Source organism: Watersipora subatra, chromosome 2 (genome assembly GCF_963576615.1).
Source record: "Watersipora subatra chromosome 2, tzWatSuba1.1, whole genome shotgun sequence".
NCBI classification, from domain to species: Eukaryota; Metazoa; Bryozoa; class Gymnolaemata; order Cheilostomatida; family Watersiporidae; genus Watersipora; species Watersipora subatra.
In genome coordinates, this window is record NC_088709.1 from 40262945 (window position 1) to 40285534 (window position 22590).

The 22590-nt window shown below is 36.5% G+C and overlaps 1 protein-coding gene across 1 annotated transcript in view; it reads left to right on the forward strand.

The window, feature by feature from the left end:
• Positions 1 to 3812: 3812 nt before the first annotated feature.
• The window catches only part of LOC137388204 (cubilin-like), a 94144-nt gene continuing 75366 nt past the window's right edge, over positions 3813 to 22590 (forward strand). The window contains exons 1-7 of the mRNA XM_068074708.1: positions 3813 to 3931; positions 4559 to 4688; positions 6864 to 6908; positions 12680 to 12781; positions 18596 to 18655; positions 19717 to 19755; positions 20995 to 21096. Coding sequence (XP_067930809.1) covers positions 3813 to 3931; positions 4559 to 4688; positions 6864 to 6908; positions 12680 to 12781; positions 18596 to 18655; positions 19717 to 19755; positions 20995 to 21096 — 597 coding nt within the window. The remainder of the gene's footprint in view (positions 3932 to 4558; positions 4689 to 6863; positions 6909 to 12679; positions 12782 to 18595; positions 18656 to 19716; positions 19756 to 20994; positions 21097 to 22590) is intronic.

Below are 22590 nucleotides of genomic sequence, written 5' to 3' on the forward strand. Positions count from 1 at the left end.
GCACCATCTGTTTATGGAATTATAAATAGCTAGTAGCTAGTGAATGGCGATACACTGTAGCTGGCAGGTCACTATCAGAGGCTAACCCAGTCACATGATTGTATCTGAGTAGCGGGAGAGTAAACAATGACAGTCCTTAATGAAAAACAAACTCATCTTCTGCTAGGCACAAATATTATCGCAAATGCGGAGAGATTCTTACATGGTACGTGAGTAATATTATGATGCAAAACAAATAACTTGCTGGTTGAAGGAGGCCACAATAAGTACTGTCCCAGCTGATTGGACTAGCGTAGCTGCTGACAGCACTCAACCCTCCCATAGATGCTCCCATAGATGCTTCCATAGATGCTCCCATAGATGCATGATCTTACTAATAAACAACGTTCATCCTGTAAAGATTGCTAGAAGTAGTGCACGCATCTTCGGCTAGCAAGAAAGATAATATAAAAAAGTATTAAAGCATTTCTTTGAAATGATGGGTTTTACTATCATATTCAAGGAAGCATTGTATGTATTGTATTGTAATGTTTTGTTATTGAATACATAAGCAACATAAGCGGATGTGCATAGGTCAGGGGCAAGTGAGTAACATGAAACCTGCACCAATCACTGTCTAGTCTTAAAGAACAACAAACATGGAACCATAAGGATCAAATTATTAGCCAGCTGATAGCATCATTCAAGAATTGTTGTTTTTATCAATAATATGGAAACTGATGTTTACGCATAGTAAAAGTAATTTGGAGTTGTCAGTTCAATATTCCTGATTTCCTTGGCGAATAAGTATGAAACATTATGAGGATCCTTAATGTTTGTTTTGAAATGCTTTATACAAAGAGCTGGCAGTCAGCGACACAACTGTTAGACTGTTTTGACTAATACTAGTGGGTATTTGGAATGAAATTGAATAAGTTTTCTATGCACTTGTCTGAAGTGTTTATCAGTCTGTCAGTATTTAATGCTCTAAACCACATTACGGAATAACCCTTTGTTGGATATTTTAATTGTCCAACTATAACATACTACGCGAAACAACCGCATAGAGTATATGTATATTATTGATATGAACTAACGATTAATGCACTGGTAACTATTTGGTTAACCCATATCTGTCATGCGTTTTGAGAGATTAAAAGTGAAAATCACTGCTTACCTTTGCAGGGTATAATCCACTTTGAGAGAGCTATTGTCTCTCCAACGAAGCTGGTCTTTACTGAAGGGTTCTGAGGGCAATTTTATGCCATCACATTGCCTACTAAAGATTTTGCTTGTTCTGATAGTAAACCAAGAATAGACTACTTGTACTTGTCATAATGAAGGTGAAATTAAAGGTAGGGTTTTATGGGTGATTACGCAGTTGTAAATCGTCTCTAACCAAACTCTCATGAGTAAACAGTTGATTGTGATTACCTGGGACAACAGCCTGTTTTTCATCTGGCCTAAATTAAAACAGTTTGTGATTGTCAATAAATCTATATCATCAGATGGGTTAGTTATTCTAACTATTTCGTGGTATTGTCTGATGACCTTTTACACTTGTGTTAGCTGATTTGTTTTTATCGTGATGGCTGATTATGTACATGTATTGCCACTGAATATTCTATATTAAATTATATTCTTGAACTCTGAAAACAAGTAAATCTAGTTAAAACTCTTGCAACAGTCGAATTGTATTCTAACTTTCTTTGCCATTAACTACAGATATTTGAGACCAAAAGTTGTGCATCCAATTTATTGGGTATAAATTTGCTTTTACATCAGGCTATTGACATTTTTGGTAAGGCATGAACAAGAATAGCATTGTTAGGCGGAGTATGATTGAAGTACAGCCGTGGCATCATCACATATGCAGCAATATAAAACAGGCAAATTAGTATCTATGGTTTGCAATGGCTCCACCTCTTTAGAATGAGAGAGAATTTCTAAGAGAACACCCACACCTCGGCCTTCAACAAACGCTGTTGCAAGCTGAACTACACAGTATCTGTTGACTAGCTGGTATGTCTGGGCAAAAGCAGACCAATAAATCTACCGTGTGAAAAAAGCACTAAATGCAGTAGTTTATTAAATAAAGGTATTTCATCATTTAACTCATTGTTGCAATGCTCTAAAATGGAATTGTGACTGAAGCATGCATCAACCCCAGTATGACAAAACATGGTCAGCGAAACAAAGTATCGAGGATGGACTAGCTTCAGTAGTCACAAGTTTAGCTTGTTAGTAATCTAGTTAGACTAGCACACTAGCCATTCATGTGCAGTGTGAGAGAATGCCATGAGCAATCAGTAAGTGGCAAGGTGATGGAATTGTGTGGTGGTAGCGCAAACAGTTTTGAATCTGATGTCCTGGGTATGATTCCTGTTGGAGAGAACCGTTTTTCCCAACGCTTTCAGCGTGGTTGTTATTATAGGAAAGGTTGAGATAGCTTTTCATCAATTTTGGCGCTGTCAATATATTTGGTGCAATCTTATTATCCCTTAAGGGTAATTTGTCAACTTGACTGTTTACATAACAGACCTACAGAATAGATGGAAAATTTTGTACATGTATGAGTTGAAAGGCAAAACAGTTTTCGCAGTTCATGTATTCTGACACAAACCTAGAGAAGAGTATGTTTTGACAGCTCTATTGTGGTCACCTACTGGGCACAAGATATCAAAGCACCTGTTTTATTATAGTTTCATATCCAGGAACTTTTCATAACAAATCTGATTTAGAATTAAGTAAGGCAAATACTACAGCTGTAAACTTTCCGGCATGCTCACTAATTAGTATATAAACTCATACATTTACACAAAAACATTTTAAAGACTGTTTTGAAATCTTTATGCTGCAAATAGCTGTGAGTCCAAGCTTGCAGTTATGAGGTTATTGTAGCAGTTCACATTGACAGCTGTTTTCTTTTGATACTTCACACAGGAGACCAGACTTGAAATACTGGTAATTGTGGGGTTGTGTTGGTAGAAGATGCTGTAGTTCTCTTATAATGACATATAATTATTACAGTGTATAATGTGCTACATAATAATGTATACATGGGTAGAAATGTTCATCGTGATATGATAGCTACATGTAAGTAGTATGTATTCCTATTATTATGATAGCTACATGTACATGTTAGTAGTATGTATTCCTCTTTTCATGGTAGCCATGTGTACATGTAAGTAGTATGTATTCCTATTATTATGATAGCTACATGTACATGTTAGTAGTATGTAGTCCTCTTTTCATGGTAGCCATGTGTACATGTTAGTAGGATGTATTCCTCTTTTTATGGTAGCCATGTGTACATGTTAGTAGTATGTATTTCTCTTATTATGGTAGCCATGTGTACATGTTAGTAGTATGTATTCCTCTTATTATGGTAGCCATGTGTACATGTTAGTAGTATGTATTCCTCTCATTTCGGTAGCATGCGTGACATGAATAATTTGCGGACACAATTGCTAGGCTAAGTAACCAATTAAAGTTTGCTTCATTCACCTATTTCCACTCATCTATGTACGTATGAAAGGCTCTATTGTTTGGCCCAGTCAATCTCCTGAGAAACCATTAGTCAGTCGAATAGAGCACGCAACTCCTTGTTTAAATTTGATAACGTTTTAACTGTCAATCACTTCAGTGTTCAGGTTTACATGATTGGCCGGCTTAAGCCAATCACAGAGCTGTTTAAACTTTGTTGTTTTCAACTATTTTCCTACATGAACAGAGACAAGATAGCCTTGCAATCTGTTCTCAGTTAGCAAAAGGAGTTGCTTGTAGAATGTTGTAAGTTCTACTGCTCCTGCGCATCACCATAGAGATATACTATGACTTATAGAGAAAGGAGGTGCAGCGTTGTGCTGTTCACACTAATCTGCTGCCTTCAACTTATCAATGTGGCAGCGGCAGAGAAAAGAATAAAGAGACAAAGTACACCTCCAGAACAGTAAGCATTTGTTGTTTGGCATCTTTTCATTGATCAACTTTGAATACTATTAGTTGCAAACAACAACAATTTTATTAACTTCATAGGCAAGATAGCCTTTGAGTCAATTTATAGTCATTCGATGCGCATCTACACTTGTGAGAATTCAAGGTTCAGCGTTAGCCTAATTTTAACCTTGCTTTATGGTATATTAAATGAGGAAAATTTTGGCTTTAGACTAGAGTAACATTTAAAAAGAATGTTGCGCTTCTTGCTTGTCTCTTTAACAAGTTTGGAAATTAAATAATTAACATTTTGCTTCGTGTTAGATGAATGGAGGCATCATAGCCCGTTATGAGTGCTATTTGAACATGTAAAACAGTGAAATACGGCCAAAACCTTTGGTTAAATTCTTCAATAGCGTAAAATTTTGATGAACTAAAAGTTCATTTATGTTTTTTGACATTACATTGTTCAAACAGATTTAAAGCCTGCTTTCAATGTACCAATACTTTACAAGTTAGTGAAAGATTAACTAGGTGCAGCTTCTAGCTTGTTACTCATAAGTTGGCGGCTAAGCAGCAGTGGCAGCCCGCTCAGAGTCGTCTAGTTTGCCTGTGTGTGACTTATTAGATTAACTCTTTGCAGGCCACGTATAGTCACAGCTGATGGACACTTAATATTCCAAACCGGTGCTAATCACAATATATCTTTCAAGTCATCATCAGGTGGCTCCGTGAACATCGATGGTACAGATGTCAAACAAATGTCCAACAAGGTGAGCGTTTAGTACATCGCAGCTCATGCATAGTTGATGATATCAACTGGCTAACGTGATGTGATCGACGAGTTACCATTTTGTCTCATTCTAAATCCGAGCAACTCCATAAGATACCGATATTAATTTCACACATATGATAAACATCGTTTTTTGTCCCTTGACACCAGCGTACTACATCCACCATCGTATGTTTCAGTTTATGAACTTACTGTTACTACAACCTAAAATTCACTATCCTGACTCCTCTACAATACTGCTAGATTGCCAACTTTCAACAATTTTGTTCAACTCCTGCAATAATTCCTGGTTTCTGTCTTCTCTTGTTTGTTTTGGCATGTAACGAAAAACATCTATTTGTTGATGATTACTCATGCCAGTAAAATGTTATACAGATACGTACGTACGTACACACTGTCAAATTTTTTTTAGCTCATCCTTAGTGATTAGTAGTTTAATTTTGTGGACTCCATTTGTCTAGCTGCAAACTTCTCATGACCAAGGCAGCTGCTAACTCATCAGTGTCTTGGGCCTGAGGTTTCTTTTTTTGTCAAGTATACTTTGAAAACATACGCTACTAGCATTTGGTGAAGTCCAGAACACGTCTGCCACCGAGTGGCCATGTTGAATACTTGGTAAATAATGCTATTTTATAATTGCAAACCAGGCAACAACGCCACATTTAGCCGCCACATTAAGCCGGTTTATAAATAAAGATCTCCATCCTGCAGTAGATTATTTGGCTGCCAGCAGATACACAAGTTCCGTCAGATGGACAGACTCTTAATTCTATAGCTAGCGTGCATACATTGGTTTTATACTCATTAGCAGCATTGCGGTGAGGGGCTGCGGTGAGCGTCGCTGACAACACATGAGCCAAAATCTGACCACAGTCTAAGCATTTTGACCACGCCGGTTCACAAGCTTTCCCATCCTTCCTTAAACTTACCACAGCTATTAAGAACAATGCTCCTAATTCTATAAACATGTTACATAAACCTGACTGACTCATCTGGATGCAATAGACGACTCGATTCGCAGATTCGCAGCTAGTGAGCGCTGTCATCAATCATCTCTTCATCAGCTAATAGCTTCATTTCTTATTTGATGCTGGATAAATCAGACCGTCCCTCATACCTCTAAGACTTTAGCATCATTTGGTTATAAGCCCCTCTTAACAGGATTTTTTAAATTGTTGCTTTATTACAACATTTATACTGATTGATGCGATTATTTTGAGTTGAGTTGAACGGCTGCGTACATCGTTGACTGTAATCACTTATATTTGCAAATTTTATGGAATAAAGCTTTAACTGATTGCTACAGTATCCTGCGACGATAGAGAAATAACATTCAACAACATTATCTATTCATGAAGCTTTTTATTCATAGAGCTATCCATTCCTTGAACCATCTATCCTTTGAGATGTCTATGCAACAAACTATCTATTCGAATTGCAATTGCGAAAATGTAAATCTTTCTAAACTTAGTATTTAGATTCAGCTAAAACTGAAAGGACTTTAACTAATAATAATTGATGTCCAAAGATGTCACTCTAGTTGCCAGATTAAGTTTGTCCTATTACAATCATGTTAGTTTGCAAGTCATGAGTTAGACTCCATGAAAGACCTGTTCTTTGTCCGTCTAAACATTGACTTATGGCAAAGAAACACGTCAAGTTTCTTTTTATTTAAGTTGCAATAATTTTTGAGCAGCGCAGGTTAATGTCCACTGTCTGACAAAGGTCTGTTTTTCCAAATTGCCCTTAAGAGCTGGAAAGGGGTGTTCTAAAGTGGTATCACCAATAGTTTATGCATGACTGCGGATATTAGAACCTTGAGGTAGAAACCCTCTGCATTGTCATTTACACGGAATAAACGTGGAGCTTGTTACAGCAGTCTGACGTACTCGCACAGAACGGTTCTAATCTCTGTTAGGAGTGAAAGTAGAACTAGCCTCCTCTAGTAGTTCATAGAACTTACAAAGCGTTCTGTCTTTATGCTAATTTTTGCCATCAAATATCTGTGTGGTTACGGCTGAAGAGGTTCTTGACAAATGGCATTTGTTACCGTCTACCTACGGAGTGCGACAGTGCGACGTCGTGCAGCATTGTTGTATTCACATCAGACAGTGCTTTACTTGCTTATAATCTATAATCTTGCGTGATTTTGTAGGTCGATGAACAGCAGGTCAAGCTTATACAACTCGAAGGTCTACCTGTGAGTTATTCAGCCATGTTCTTTGAATTACACACATTTTACTTGTATTTTACATCCTGCAACTCAACAGGTGTACAGGTTGCAACATATAACTTATGACAAAAAAAGCCTTTGTAGGACATACGTTATATCTTCCATAAATGAAATTAGCACTGATTTTACACTGTTAACTATCACACATAACTTGTGAACCGATTTACAGGTATATTTGTAATTATTCTTTCAGTCAAGAGTAAGTTCTATTCATCCTTCCTTCATGAAAATTCTAAAAAATGGAAAATAAACATGTTACAGTTTATTTATAGTCCAATGAATTACACATCCTACAATTTTATTCATGTACCATATATTTGAAAATCTCAAGCTGTAAAGCGCCAATTGAATCACCACTAGGAGCCATGAGCTATTTCCCAGTATGGTCACCATAGTAGGACACTCTTGTTCGCTGTATTAGGCAGGATGCCCTCCAACAACATGAAGGAACAATGGGAAAGCTATTATCTGACAACCACAAACAACTCCCAGATGATCCAATAGCCATTATGTAACCCTTTTGCTAGCCCAATACTTATTTCTGGCCACAACACGCTATAAGAGGGGTTGGAGTGCAATGTGAAAATTAGCCCTAAATGTTAATAACATTTTTGAACATGTAGTCATCTAATCATTGCCGAGATGTGGCCACAGTTAGCCAGCAAGTCTGATTCTATTTAGCGTTTCTCTCCAGTTTTCACTCTGATCTTGGTTCTCCATCATGCATCTTCATCCTTTTGTTATGACCATGTTGCAATTATATTGAAATAACTATTTATAATGAGTCACGCAAAGTCACCCCTTTTTCAGAGTCTGTTTAAATTTTCGAGTCAGAAGTTTAAGGCAAATCTAGAATTGTTTAAAGGAAGTACTAGGAATGACAGCAGTGTTAAAATAGCTAAACAAGGCCATACATACGCATACAAATTACTCTTATCAATATCACCCAACTGTGGTGTTTACATTAAAGGGATAAATTACAAACATTAATAGGGGAGAGCAAAATACCAGAATACTTTCAAACGGTCTGTTTTTGACCTGGATCTTCAATCAACACATTTGTCACTAAACAAGCCAATATATATATACACATCAGATATCATCAGCAGCGGTGTGCTAAACATGGTATATTAATTGACAAAAACTGCTACTAAAAATGAACAAAAATCGTTGCTGAAGGTTGATTTCCGTTTACACGAACACCAATGCTGCTCTCGATAATCAGATGTTATCTCACCTTGGTGTCAGGTCGTACTATCTGTGACAGCAGGTCCTGTCATATCTCCTGTATTATCAACCATTTCCTAATCAAGTAGAGTGGTCATCCCAATTAGGAAATGCGAATCTCTGTACACCAATGCATGTTGAGAGGCTTCAATTATTCGAGCAAGTGCTCTCCTGAGTGAACTGTGATCATAGATTACCTCTCCCGCCCCCTCTCACACCTCTCTTCTCAGATCCTTATATCTTCCTCTATCATATTCGAGTGCAGCAATAAAAATTATACGTAAACTGCCCAAACACGTTTCCCATGTTTAAATGGAAACAACCAAACCATTTATATCGCTAAAAATGTAGCCATATAAGAAACTGTCATTCTTATGTAAGTTTTTGGATTGTAAAATTTAACCTGACTATAGTTTGTGTTGTCTATTAATTTTGAAATTGTTTTTTCAAAACTTTTGCAATCCATATATTATATAGTCCGACCTTTTGACCTTTAGAGTCAAGTGGTACCAGGCTGTCCACAGCTCAGGAACCGCCTCTTTTATAATTATACTTACAGAAGTGTGTTATTTGCATTTTCTCCCGCAAGCTAACCAATTCAACAGACGTGACAACGTGAATTACAATATTTGCTCTAGTTAAGTCAGCTTAGCCTCATCTCCCATGCGTTCTTTCATCAATCGACTAGTTAGATTATGACTTGATAACTCAGTTTTAAGCAAAACTCTATTATAAAATGGGGTAATAGTTGGGTAAATGAACTCATGGTATCCTTTTTTAATATGCATATACACTATGTTCCCATGGTGAAGATGATGCTGATTTGGAGTTGTGCTCACGCTGAGTTACTGCGTGATAAGCGTTTCAATGGACATTCGCATGTTGTGGATTAACGTTGGCTCTTTGTTAAAAAAGATAAGGAATTATATGCCAGAGGTCATAGCAGCGCACTCCTGTCTCCCTTAGCAGCACGCTTCCGAAATAGGAGCGACTCAAGTGTGGAAATGTTTAAAACGGAATAGCTTGTGTGGCATGTTCTTGCGCAGCATTCGCAAGCATGAACCATTTTATACAAGTTTGTGAGTAACAAAGCTCGCTTGCTCGGAGGTTTGTTGCCGCTTCCATCTCGAAGATGAGGCAAACTTATCGGTTAACTGAGTCATGGGAACATAGTTATTGTAGCAGAGTTAACTGAGTCATGGGAACATAGTTATTGTAGCAGAGTTAACTGAGTCATGGGAACATAGTTATTGTAGCAGAGTTAACTGAGTCATGGGAACATAGTTATTGTAGCAGAGTTAGCTGAGTCATGGGAACATAGTTATTGTAGCAGAGTTAACTGAGTCATGGGAACATAGTTATTGTAGCAGAGTTAACTGAGTCATGGGAACATAGTTATTGTAGCAGAGTTAACTGAGTCATGGGAACGTAGTTATTGTAGCAGAGTTAACTGAGTCATGGGAACATAGTTATTGTAGCAGAGTAAACTGAGTCATGGGAACATAGTTATTGTAGCAGAGTTAGCTGAGTCATGGGAACATAGTTATTGTAGCAGAGTTAACTGAGTCATGGGAACATAGTTATTGTAGCAGAGTTAACTGAGTCATGGGAACATAGTTATTGTAGCAGAGTTAACTGAGTCATGGGAACATAGTTATTGTAGCAGAGGCTCATGAACTTGAAGATTATCAGCTTTTTACAGGCAGGTCAAACAGGTTTGTTGAAATTGATAAACAAGGTTGCCTAGGCAACCCCTCAATCCAAAAATTTTCCAACAATTCTGTTTCGTGGATTACCATACAAACATTCTAATCAAGGATCAATTTTCAAAATTGTCACTGATTAAAGCCTTCCAAGAATGCATAGATGCATATGTATTTATGACTTTTTCCACAAATACATTTTCTGTTTTCTGTTTTTCCTGTGTAACTTTATTTAGCAGTAACTTTTCTTAATAAGCAATCATGATAAGGGTTTTAGAGCATGGGGAGATAACTATCATGAACAGCCTATAAATGTGTAAAGTGTAGCTACCCTTAGAAGTGCAACCATGATAACTATCCTATGAAATGCAACTACGATAGCTATCCTATGAAGTGCAACTACAGTAGCTATTCTGGGAAGTGCTACCACAATATCTATTTTATGAAGTGCAAGCACAACCTCTTTCTATGAAGTATCGCTATTATCGACTATACAGCAAAATATTTGCTTATTTCACCTCATATGTTTGTAAACATTTTTCTTATAATAAATAGAATGGGTTTTAACCAACGCTATGGGTAGGTCACCTCATTGTTGCAACAGGACCGAAACTACAGTTATTTACCAAAACTACAGTTACTTACCAAAACTACAGTTACTTACCAAAACTACAGTTACTTACCAAAACTACAGTTACTTACCAAAACTACAGTTACTTACCAAAACTACAGTTACTTACCAAAACTACAGTTACTTACCAAAACTACAGTTACTTACCAAAACTACAGTTACTTATGAAAACTACAGTTACTTACCTGGGATATTGAGAATGGCCGATAACTGACATGAGTCATAATTCATCTAGTAGTAAAGAGGTCACTAAAATGTCAACATTAACCAATTGACAAAGTGAAAACCCGTGTCCTGTGATTTTTGCAAAAATTTTGGAAGCATTTGTCAACTGCTCCCAAAGCAGTGCAACTCTCATTAGTGATATATGCTTGTTAAGCTTTGACAGCACAGTTATATCACGATTTGGTCATATCACGATTTGGTCATATCACGATTCGATCATATCGTGATTCGCTCATATCGCGATTCGATCATATCGAGATTCGATCATATCGCGATTCGATCATATCGCGATTCGATCATATCACGATTCGACCATATCACGATTCGCTCTGCTTGAAGATATAAAAGTTGGCTTTGAATTGAAAGCAATTTTATTTTTTGGTGCTCCTGCACTACAGTACCTATTTCTCTAATATTGTAATGGCAGTTAAGATTTGCATAAATGCTATAGATTATGGTATCTACATCGGTGCTGCAGTGCATTGCAGTCACAATGACAAGACCATAAGAAGATTTTGACTTTGTTGTGCAAACAGTTCATGACTAAATCTTTACCAACAACAGTTGCAGCCCTTTTCATTGGATGTTGATTTATTAGCCACATTTTCCTCAAGGTAAATATTGTTGCCTTCATCATCACAATATGAACGGGCTGAGAATTTTAGAACACAAATAACATTAGCTGTTAGCTTAAAATTTAAGTTTTATTCGTTAAGTATTTGTATAAGTATTTTAGAATCTACCAATGCCTCTCTTGCTGTTGTTATAGACTTCGAACAGTTTATTTGCTGTCACAATATTGACTCCACTAACCCAGCTTTCTGCGCCATTAGCTGGGGATGGAGATTTACACTTGCTAGATTGACGACTTCTTGCGACTAGAAGCATTGTTTGAGACGGAAAATTTAGTTTTACTACGATCACAAAGATAATTTTGGGTCTTTCCTCCATTTTTATTTCTCAAAACCTTCATGATTTTCATTCGCATGAAATGACAGTTTTCACCAGTGACAGTAACCTTCTGTAGTCGTATGAATCAGAAATTATCACAATCATATGCCATAATGCTTGTCTGAAGTTCCCTTAGTTCTAAAGATTAAATGTTGAGATAATCTTGGTTCTACAGACTTGAAAACAATGAGTAATGCAGTTCAGCCGAACGGATCAGATTCAACGCTCCATAAAGCTTGCGTAATACTTCCTACAAATGTCAGATGCTTTTCATCTGTAAATATTTTGATTTGATATTTAGATTTCAGGCATTCTAGTTTTAGAGAAAGCTGTAAATAATATTTAACTAGTTAGCTGAAGACAGAGTAGTTATACAGTGGGTGGCGCTATACTGCCGGGCAGGAAGTTTGTTCATGTGGCTTTAGACTATTACTGAAACATTTCATTAATTAGATTTAGCTTCAAGATATTCTTACAAACAACTTAAGAAAAAGTTCACCGTGTCACAACGTGAGGTTACAGAAAAGCCATCTGCTTTCATAACAACAAGCTAGAAGCTTTACGTCATTAGACTGTGGGATTTCCTTTGAGCACTTATCCCCTATATTTGTAACTGTAGGGTATGAAAGTGACAGTGCCTTACGCTAAGACCAACAAAGTAAACATTGCAGTAGTGAAACATATTTCTTATTTTATTGTTATTGTAGTGCTGTAATAGGACACAGCAGGTTGGATTCTGATGATATTGCTTGTATTACCTTTTCTATTGTAGCATTGAGGGATCGCTGTTCGATATACATGTAGTTAATATGTTGGTAGCTGAAAAACATATATTTCTTTTTTTTATTCTTTTAATTTTTACAAGCCAGTTTTGAAATGGTTTGTCGCAAACTGCTTAAAGCATCACAATTGGCAATAGCTAATGAGATGACCAGCTCATCATGGAGCCCACTTATCCAGTAGTTGATGAATGTGTCTTAGTTGTCTTCTCTCTGTCACAGGATCTTGTGAGGCAAAATGACCAGAATCTAGAAGTATTACAGAATGATGTGGACACCCAGTTTCAGACTCTCAACAGTCAAGTGAGAAACAACACAAGACAAGTATGTAATTATCTATATATTTTATACTTTTTTGTCTTCTTCAGATCACACCCTCACAATCTACACGCCACACTCGCCACTAAAGCTATGTGTCTTTACAGAGAAAATGCTGCTTGAAGCTTTACTAACAAGCTGTAAAAGTACAACATCCTGGTTAGAAACACCATAAAAAGCATAGCATAGAAGTAGTGTAAATCAGTTTATTTCACTAAATTAAGGCATTCTAGAGAGTTTTATCAAAATTGTTCTGTAACTTTTTTTGTTTCGGCGGATTTGGCTACTATGCTCTAAAACAGCTTATTCCTCTGAACACCTTGAGAAGTACATTGATCAATACATTTTAGCTTCCTTGCTAGATTTCAGGTTTTAGATTTCTGCTAAACAATCAGCAACGCTTTTTTTTCTAATATGAATCATCTACATTTGTGTTGCTATTTTCATCGCTATATTTTTACATAAAAAAACGACATGTTAAACGATGAAACCAGCAAATTCAATAATGATTAATCTTCATGACATTCAAACTATAGAAAAAATTTAGGTTTCAACAGGTTTACTTTTTTAATGAAATTTTTAAAAGCTTTCTTAGCAGTTTAAATTTTTACTAGTGGTCATTATATATACTAGTACTTTTGCAGACCAGTGAGAGATTGTCATGTGCATGAAATAACTCTGTGTACAATTATTCCCTGACTCTGCAAGATAGATTATTGGCGCAGCTTAGAATGCGCTTGGTTGCTAAACTTAATATCTGAGTTCAATTTCGGCGTGATGCCTTTTTCCCTAACCATTAAGCGTAACGTCGGACAAATGGACACTGTTCTTATTATAGTAAAGGTTTTTATATCTATTAAAAGATAAAGTATTACTGCTTACTTATAAATAGCTGTTTGCATGAAGTCTTGTTGTCATCATCTGTTGAAAATCGATCTTAAATGAAACCAGTTTATGCTGAAGATGAATAAAACAGAATTGATATCATGTTCAAAGGAAGCAACTATTTCGGTTGATCACATATGCATCTGTTTTATCACCACTATTTTAGACAGATGTGTTCGTGTTGACATGATACATCACTAATATATAGATTACGCAAACAAAGCATTTTGTTGATGTGTAGGCCGGCAGACCATATTTAGCGAGTTTGTCAATTTATTAGTAGTAAGAATATTGTAAGTCTGTTTGATTCTGGTTTGACTTCTCTAGGTGCTGCTTTTTGAGCAGCGCCATTTGTTCTGTTTGTCTACCAGTTTGTTTATTCTCTTCATCTTGCGGCAAACGTTACGCTGGCGCACAAAGTAGAGCTATAATTACTGGTCATTTTGTGTTTTAATGTTTTTAGGTCGCAAAAATCAACTGCTTGACTTGTACGCACACATTTTTTATTTCATTTTCTCGCTAGTAATTGATTGAGTAATTACCTCTTTGGTCGCATATTGGTGAAAGCGGTGCGTAGATGATAACTCCAAGTTTATGAATACCGTATTCCAGGATAGATGGCTTTACAATATGGTATCCTTTTTATGTATTGTAAGAAAACAAAAAGCATCATATAAGTTTATAGCTAGTTTTAAGGAGGCGTGACATGCTAGTTTTAAGGAGGCGTGACATGCTAGTTTTAAGGAGGCGTGACATGCTAGTTTTAAGGAGGCGTGACATGCTAGTTTTAAGGAGGCGTGACATGCAAGTTTTAAGGAGGAGTGACATGCTAGTTTTAAGGAGGCGTGACATGCTAGTTTTAAGGAGGCGTGACATGCAAGTTTTAAGGAGGAGTGACATGCTAGTTTTAAGGAGGCGTGACATGCTAGTTTTAAGGAGGCGTGACATGCAAGTTTTAAGGAGGCGTGACATGCAAGTTTTAAGGAGGAGTGACATGCAAGTTTTAAGGAGGTGTGACATGCTAGTTTTAAGGAGGCGTGACATGCAAGTTTTAAGGAGGAGTGACATGCTAGTTTTAAGGAGGCGTGACATGCTAGTTTTAAGGAGGCGTGACATGCAAGTTTTAAGGAGGCGTGACATGCTAGTTTTAAGGAGGCGTGACATGCTAGTTTTAAGGAGGCGTGACATGCAAGTTTTAAGGAGGCGTGGCATGCAAGTTTTAAGGAGGCGTGACGTGCAAGTTTTAAGGAGGCGTGGCATGCAAGTTTTAAGGAGGCGTGGCATGCAAGTTTTAAGGAGGCGTGACATGCATGTTTTGAAAATTTGGCATCAAAACTTTTGCTTATTTTAGTTTATGCAAAAACCAAATTTCAGGTCTAACTTCTATCTGAAGGTGTGTCCAAATTCTACAGACAACGCAATAGTTTATATAGAAAGATGTATATAGTGAAGAATCGAAGTAAAATTCACTTTTGCTACATTTATAGAGAAGCTAAAGATTTGAAATTTTTGTAGTATTTGAATGATTTTAATAAAAATTGATTATATTTAACATTGTAGAGTTTAAAACTACTATAGTAGCAATATAATACTGCTTGTGTCAATAGACAATAGATTTGAATTCCTTTGCAACACGTTTCCAAAAAGTTAATTGTGATTGAAGTATAACCATGACTGTTCTTGTCGTAAGAATGTTTTTTGTAAAGAACATTAGGGTGTATTAAAACAATTCAGTAGAATCCTAGGCAAAAAAACGAGGCAAAAAAAGAAACGAGGCACTGCAGAGAGTATTAAGCTCTTCAGTTAGTTTAGCTAGTAGTTAACTTTCCAGCTACTCCAACAATACTTTACTGACCCGCTTCACAGTATGTTCGAGACCATGCTGAACACTTGTGAATTATTCTGTGAGACAGTTACTACGTATTAAAATAATTTCATCTGTTTCAAAATGAACTTTGTGAAATGCATTTAAATACTGACTAAAGAGTCTCATTTGTGTAGTTTAGTTATTCATGTTTTGGCTGTTGCTCTTGACAACAAATACTACTAGCCTATAACTAACCAGGTTCCCTCACAGCTTATACCTTTTAGCTCTCTTGACTGACTAGTCTGCTGCATCAATACCACTCGTAGTACTAATTGAAAAGTTGTGTGGAATTCTTGATAGATGAACAAACTTCTTTTAATTAAATTAAAGTAAGAATTTTGCTTTAGATATTTTATGGCTTCTTCCCTCTTTTTTACATGACAATTATAGAGTTTCAACTCATTTCAACTTTAGTGATATGAGCAACTTACATGCAACATCTAACAACTATTTTTAAAATATTATTGACAGCTGTTTTAACAATTTTCTGCCTAATATCCGTTCTCTTCGCAGAGAAAGATGTTTTAAACGGTAAAATGTCAAATCACTCATTTGATTTTATCGGCCAACTGTTGCCCTTTTTTAAAAAACGTTTTTGTTTTAAATGAAATTATTTTCAATAAAGTAATATATTTACTTTTAGCATAATGTTATTTGATTGTAATAGCATATAAATGCTAATATAGATTGTTAAATCGGGCAACTACACGATACCAAATGATGTTTTGCGAAAAAAGCTAATCTGTGTTGTGAATCAATGGACTCCTCTTTACTGTTTTGAATACCTATAACACTAACTGAATCGTATCCATTATGTGAGTCACAGCCATAGGATCTCAATAACACGCTGTACATTCAACAACTAACATAAGCCTTGAAAAGATGATTGGTAATAATGGCTAAGATAGGAAGATCTCAAGATAAACGAGTGGTAGCATGCGCAGCTTGTCTGACATGATGCTAGTGGAAAGTCAGTGCACTCACAGGTTTCTCCTCTATACTAAAAATTTACATAATGTTTCAATTAACTAAATTCTAGTATAATTTGAACCAGTAACTAGTCCTATATGATTGAGCGCAGTGCGACGGGCAAGCCTATGCTAGCTCGGACACTGTTTGGCTCGGATTGCTAATGTTTTATACTAACATAATTTTAGTATGTAGCTGAGGTGAATAATCACAATCAACTTCAAAAAGATCATAATTAAACAACTTCTATGTACTTGCTAACCTTTCTGAGGTGTAAATTGTGGTATCTTGTTTCCAACAAATATTTTTAAAATTTTAGATGATTATGGCGGCTTGTTCTTTTTCAAAAAGATGTACCATGAGAATTCCACAAAAACTATATAGAAATAACTTTTTATACTTTGGTTTAAGTCTAAACCGAGCTTCAAGCTGTGGAACACGATTTGCCATTTATGTGATCGTATATTCAAGTGCTGCGGACGAGCTATTTTTACTTTTGTCAAGGTCATACTACATTCGAGCTTGATTTGTGAAAAATTAAACAAACGAGCTGTTGGTATATCTTAAATGCAGCTGAAATGAAAAACTTTATGTGCTGTTTTTGTAATATTTACACAATTTCCATAAAAACTTAAATAATCATTAGGTAAAATATACTGCTGACTTTAGAACTACTACACCAGTAATATATTTCTCAAGTTGATCAACAGCAATGCTCAATGTACTTAAATTCTGTTTTGATTAGCACTTGAAAAATTAATTCGATAACAAGGTATTCATAACTAGGTTAGTAGTAGAATTTGTTTTAGAGACAATGTTAGGCTAGCTTAAACAAAGTTCTTCAAAAACCAAAGATAAATTAATGGAGCAATAATAATGCACTCAACATAGCCGATAGCTTCTAGTTAACCAAGTTGATACTTGTCTACACAGCTATGACATATATTTGCCAGTTTCGTTAACTTGCGCCTCTGCTCAATGCCAATCAAGGTGAGCAATTATTCTATGAGGAAATTACTCCCGATTAAAGTAGGGTTGTGTGCTCATAACAATATTGGTAAAATGAGTAGACTGCTGCTGTCCATCCTCCTCCTTTAAAGGCAAATTATTATTATAACCATGGTACTAGGTCTTTGTAAATAGTCAGTGTCCGGAGGTTACGCTGACTGACCGCTTGTCATATAACAAACATGTTGAGTAAATGCTTAAAATGTGTTTGTTGGATTAATCTGCCGGCCATCCGTCGATCAGTGATGCAATCACCATTTCGATCACATGTCATCAAAAGCTGTACACAGAGAATAATGTTAAGTTTAGGTCTAGTTGTGTTCATAAACAACATTTTATCGCTTCACTCACTCTTAACCTAGAGGAGCATGCGTAGTGAATTCAAAAACATCTTTCATTTAGGGAATCAATTTTAAGCCATTGAGACGAAATTATAAAATTCGCAAAACGCGTTTTTGTAACTTGCCTTCTGCTGTAGTTAATATACGTACTTAACATTGTTAGTTCATGCATGGGCTGCTGCGATAACGCAAAGCTTAGTTCCCATGTTTTGCCCCAAAGAGCTTAAAAACCGGATAGTTTTAGTGGATAAAAAGGGGTCTAACCGGGTGGAAATATAGCCGAGCTGTTTCATGTGTGTATGCCTAGACTAATTTTGAAATCGTAGCTTTCACTGTGCTTCAGTGCATCAAAAAGGCCCAGAGTTGCCCCTGCTGACGAATTCACGCACTACCATTTCTCCGATTCATTGTTGCACTTTATAGATCTTTCCAAGATTCGTGATGCATCTCTCTAAGCAGAACTTTTTAAACGAAAGCCTATGCACAGAGTTATCAAAGCAAAATGGCGTCGAATGTGTTTTGATTGTACCGTTTTATGATTCGAAGTGAAAGCAACTAAGAAGACATTTGAAGCATGTAAAGTGTTTAAAATCTCATCTCCTTATTCATTGCACGCTGACTGCTGCCTCTATATCACTCGTGTTACAGATCTCTGCACTGAGTAATGATACGACCAGGCTTGGTAGTGAGGTGAGTAGCCGTAGTTACAATGGTAAGAATTCATGTTCATTGAGCTTACTTGTATTTTAGATCAATCGATTGAACCGAACAGTCAGTAATACCAGACCTCTTGATCGGTTAACCAACAAGGTACATGCTCTCCTGCATGGTCACATTTTCCTGCTCTCTATAATGGTTTCTCCCACCTCAATGCATATGCAGAGCCAGTTCAAGCCTAGCATGCTCACCTGCTATTTGCTCTAATCCTAACATTAAATGGAAAAAACTTAAATTCCTTTTTGATAATGTTTGGAAAAACATAAATAACGTAGCTATTTCCTTGTTACTTTCTGATATACTAAAATGTATTTCTACACTGATCACTCAATAGCACTATCTTATGATGCTAGTCGCGATGACACAGCACTTTATTCCCTTAAAGCCCAGTTCACCTCTTATGCCAATGCAATCTTACGCTTAAACGTGTGGCCCTTCAATGCCAGACATTGTACTAAACGCTCCTCATGCTATGAACCCATCACGCTGTGATTCTACTATGCTAAACACGAATTACTTGACAATAAATAGATCGGTTGTCTGCAATAAAAGTATTGCTACAGGGTCCTTTGCTATAAGCAGCATGCAACTAGTTTGTTTTGGATAAATTCAAGTGGGCTAAGGCATGATTGGGTAGGTAAGACAATTCCAAGAAAACCATGTAACTCTAGTCTAAGTTGATAGCATTATCTAGAGAATTGGTGGAAACTATTTGTAGCTGCTGTGGCTATTGCTTGTTCCTAAAGCTTGCAGGCTAATGTTCCATAATAATATTGCTTATTGCTAGTATGAGAGAAGAGTCTAAACCAGCACTGCATGCTAATTCTCTTCTGTGTTGCTCTTGTCATGGTTTGTATTGGTAGAGGAGAATATTGCATGCAGAGTTGTATGCTGCTAGTATTATATGCATTTTAGATGGTCTCAGCTGGTAAGATTTTATGCTTCTTGGATTTGGGAAAAATCTCGACCGACTATTTTTTATATTTAAAGTTATTTTTAATAATTTTTAATAATATTTTTTAATTTTAAGTTATTAAAATATTTCTGTATTTTTAGTTCTAAGATATTAGTCACTAAGGTTAAGAATGTCATTTCCTTGTGAAAAAAATGTTGCGGTTAGTTGTGCTAATGAATTATATGTTCGTATCCTGCAGGTAAACAGAATTCAGAACACTCTCAACACAGTCACAGATGTAAGTAGTGTACTAAAGTTATTTGACTATTTCATTGATTTTCTTACAAGGCTCAGAACATCCGTATAAAACTTGAAAACACGAAACATATAAAACATATAACCGTATAGAACATCCGCATTATCAACTTTTAAAAACTTCTGTTCAACTCACTCCATAATTCTTGATTTGTGTCTTTATATTGTTTTGGCATGTAATAAAAAACATTTGTTTATGACTACTACTACCAATAGAAAGTTATATATGCCATAAAGTGGTGTCAAATCTTGTTCATGTGTTGTCAACAAACATTTGTTCCCTCTGTTTGCTGCTGTTTACTTACTATCCCACCAGCTCTACACTTACACTTATTTGTCTAATCACTGTACATACTACCGGATGATTTACTTTGTAAGTATAAAAGTAGTCAGTTATAAAAAAGGTAAATAAAAGTTCTCAAGTAATTTTGGTAAAGCTGATATTTCTCTGCAATATTACTAAATGTATTATTTCTTTTTAAAAAGAAGTGGAAAGTTCAAGAGTTCAAGCATGTATATATAATAGCTCACTATCACTTATTTTATTTAAAATTTTACTTAATTATGATATTTTTTTACTTTTATTTTATTTTTATTTTTGTGATAGATATGACCTTTATTATCACAGGTGAGACTATAAAATAAAATATCAAATAAAATAATGAATAATAAAGTAAAATTTATTTGAAGTGATATATATAATTTATATTGTCTTTAGACATGCTCATGTGACTCAGTAACTGGTTCTCAGAGAATGCTCATGAGCTACGCAAATAGTTTGAACCATCTGATCATTAAACCACATTTTTAGTTAATTTACACTTAACAAATTCTTCTGGTTGTTATTTCCTACTTAAACATATACAATTCTCTATTTACCTTTTCAAACACAGCTGAAAGTTTTGAAGTTTGACTCAAATTTCAACTGCTGGTTCACTCATTAATATGAAAAGAAAACATTACTTAGGATGGGCAGTAATAAAGTTTTACGTATTGCCAATGTACTTGATCGGCATCGGTGAAACCCAAAATGTATCATCCAGGCAAGCTGAGCCTCTAGAAATAAAGCCTTTCCAATAGATGATTTATGTTTCGCTTGAGGGTAAAGATGCATTGGAATAAGTCTTTATGGTAATCTTATCAGCTCGTGTTAAACATTCTGCGTGACTAACTCGCAGTTTCATTCCAGATCCTGCTTCACTCATTGTGTTTGTCTTGACAGAAATTAACGACTGATGAATGTGAACCCAGTCCTTGTCAGAATGCAGGAACGTGCTTTGATATGTATGACGGGTATAGATGCTTGTGTCCTGTAAACTGGCAGGTAAAGTGTTCAACTTTCTGCATACTTTCACTGAGCGGTTCAACTGTCATCGAGTTTTGTCGATTTTAATCTTGAAACATCCTGGCTGTCAGAACAACTCAAACATAAAAAGCAATCACGAATGATAGAAAAATACCTTTACTTTCTGATAAAATCTACTAACATTTTGAGTAATTTCATTTTTAATGTTGGTAATCCAACTGCATTTTACTTCATGTTCATGCTTCCTCTAGATCGACTGATGTGCTCTAGCATTCATAATATCTGCTGCTCCAGTCAACTCTCCATGTGCTCTAGCATTCATAGTATCTGCTGCTCCAGTCAACTCTCCATGTGCTCTAGCATTCATAGTATCTGCTGCTCCAGTCAACTCTCCATGTGCTCTAGCATTCATAGTATCTGCTGCTCCAGTCAACTCTCCATGTGCTCTAGCATTCATAGTATCTGCTGCTCCAGTCAACTCTCCATGTGCTCTAGCATTCATAATATCTGCTGCTCCAGTCAACTCTCCATGTGCTCTAGCATTCATAGTATCTGCTGCTCCAGTCAACTCTCCATGTGCTCTAGCATTCATAATATCTGCTGCTCCAGTCAACTCTCCATGTGCTCTAGCATTCATAGTATCTGCTGCTCCAGTCAACTCTCCATGTGCTCTAGCATTCATAGTATCTGCTGCTCCAGTCAACTCTCCATGTGCTCTAGCATTCATAATATCTGCTGCTCCAGTCAACTCTCCATGTGCTCTAGCATTCATAGTATCTGCTGCTCCAGTCAACTCTCCATGTGCTCTAGCATTCATAATATCTGCTGCTCCAGTCAACTCTCCATGTGCTCTAGCATTCATAGTATCTGCTGCTCCAGTCAACTCTCCATGTGCTCTAGCATTCATAGTATCTGCTGCTCCAGTCAACTCTCCATGTGCTCTAGCATTCATAATATCTGCTGCTCCAGTCAACTCTCCATGTGCTCTAGCATTCATAGTATCTGCTGCTCCAGTCAATTCTCCATGTGCTCTAGCATTCATAATATCTGCTGCTCCAGTCAACTCTCCATGTGCTCTAGCATTCATAGTATCTGCTGCTCCAGTCAACTCTCCATGTGCTCTAGCATTCATAATATCTGCTGCTCCAGTCAACTCTCCATGTGCTCTAGCATTCATAGTATCTGCTGCTCCAGTCAACTCTCCATGTGCTCTAGCATTCATAATATCTGCTGCTCCAGTCAACTCTCCATGTGCTCTAGCATTCATAATATCTGCTGCTCCAGTCAACTCTCCATGTGCTCTAGCATTCATAGTATCTGCTTCTCCAGTCAACTCTCCATGTGCTCTAGCATTCATAATATCTGCTTCTCCAGTCAACTCTCCATGTGCTCTAGCATTCATAGTATCTGCTTCTCCGGTCAACTCTCCATGTGCTCTAGCATTCATAGTATCTGCTTCTCCGGTCAACTCTCCATGTGCTCTAGCATTCATAGTATCTGCTGCTCCAGTCA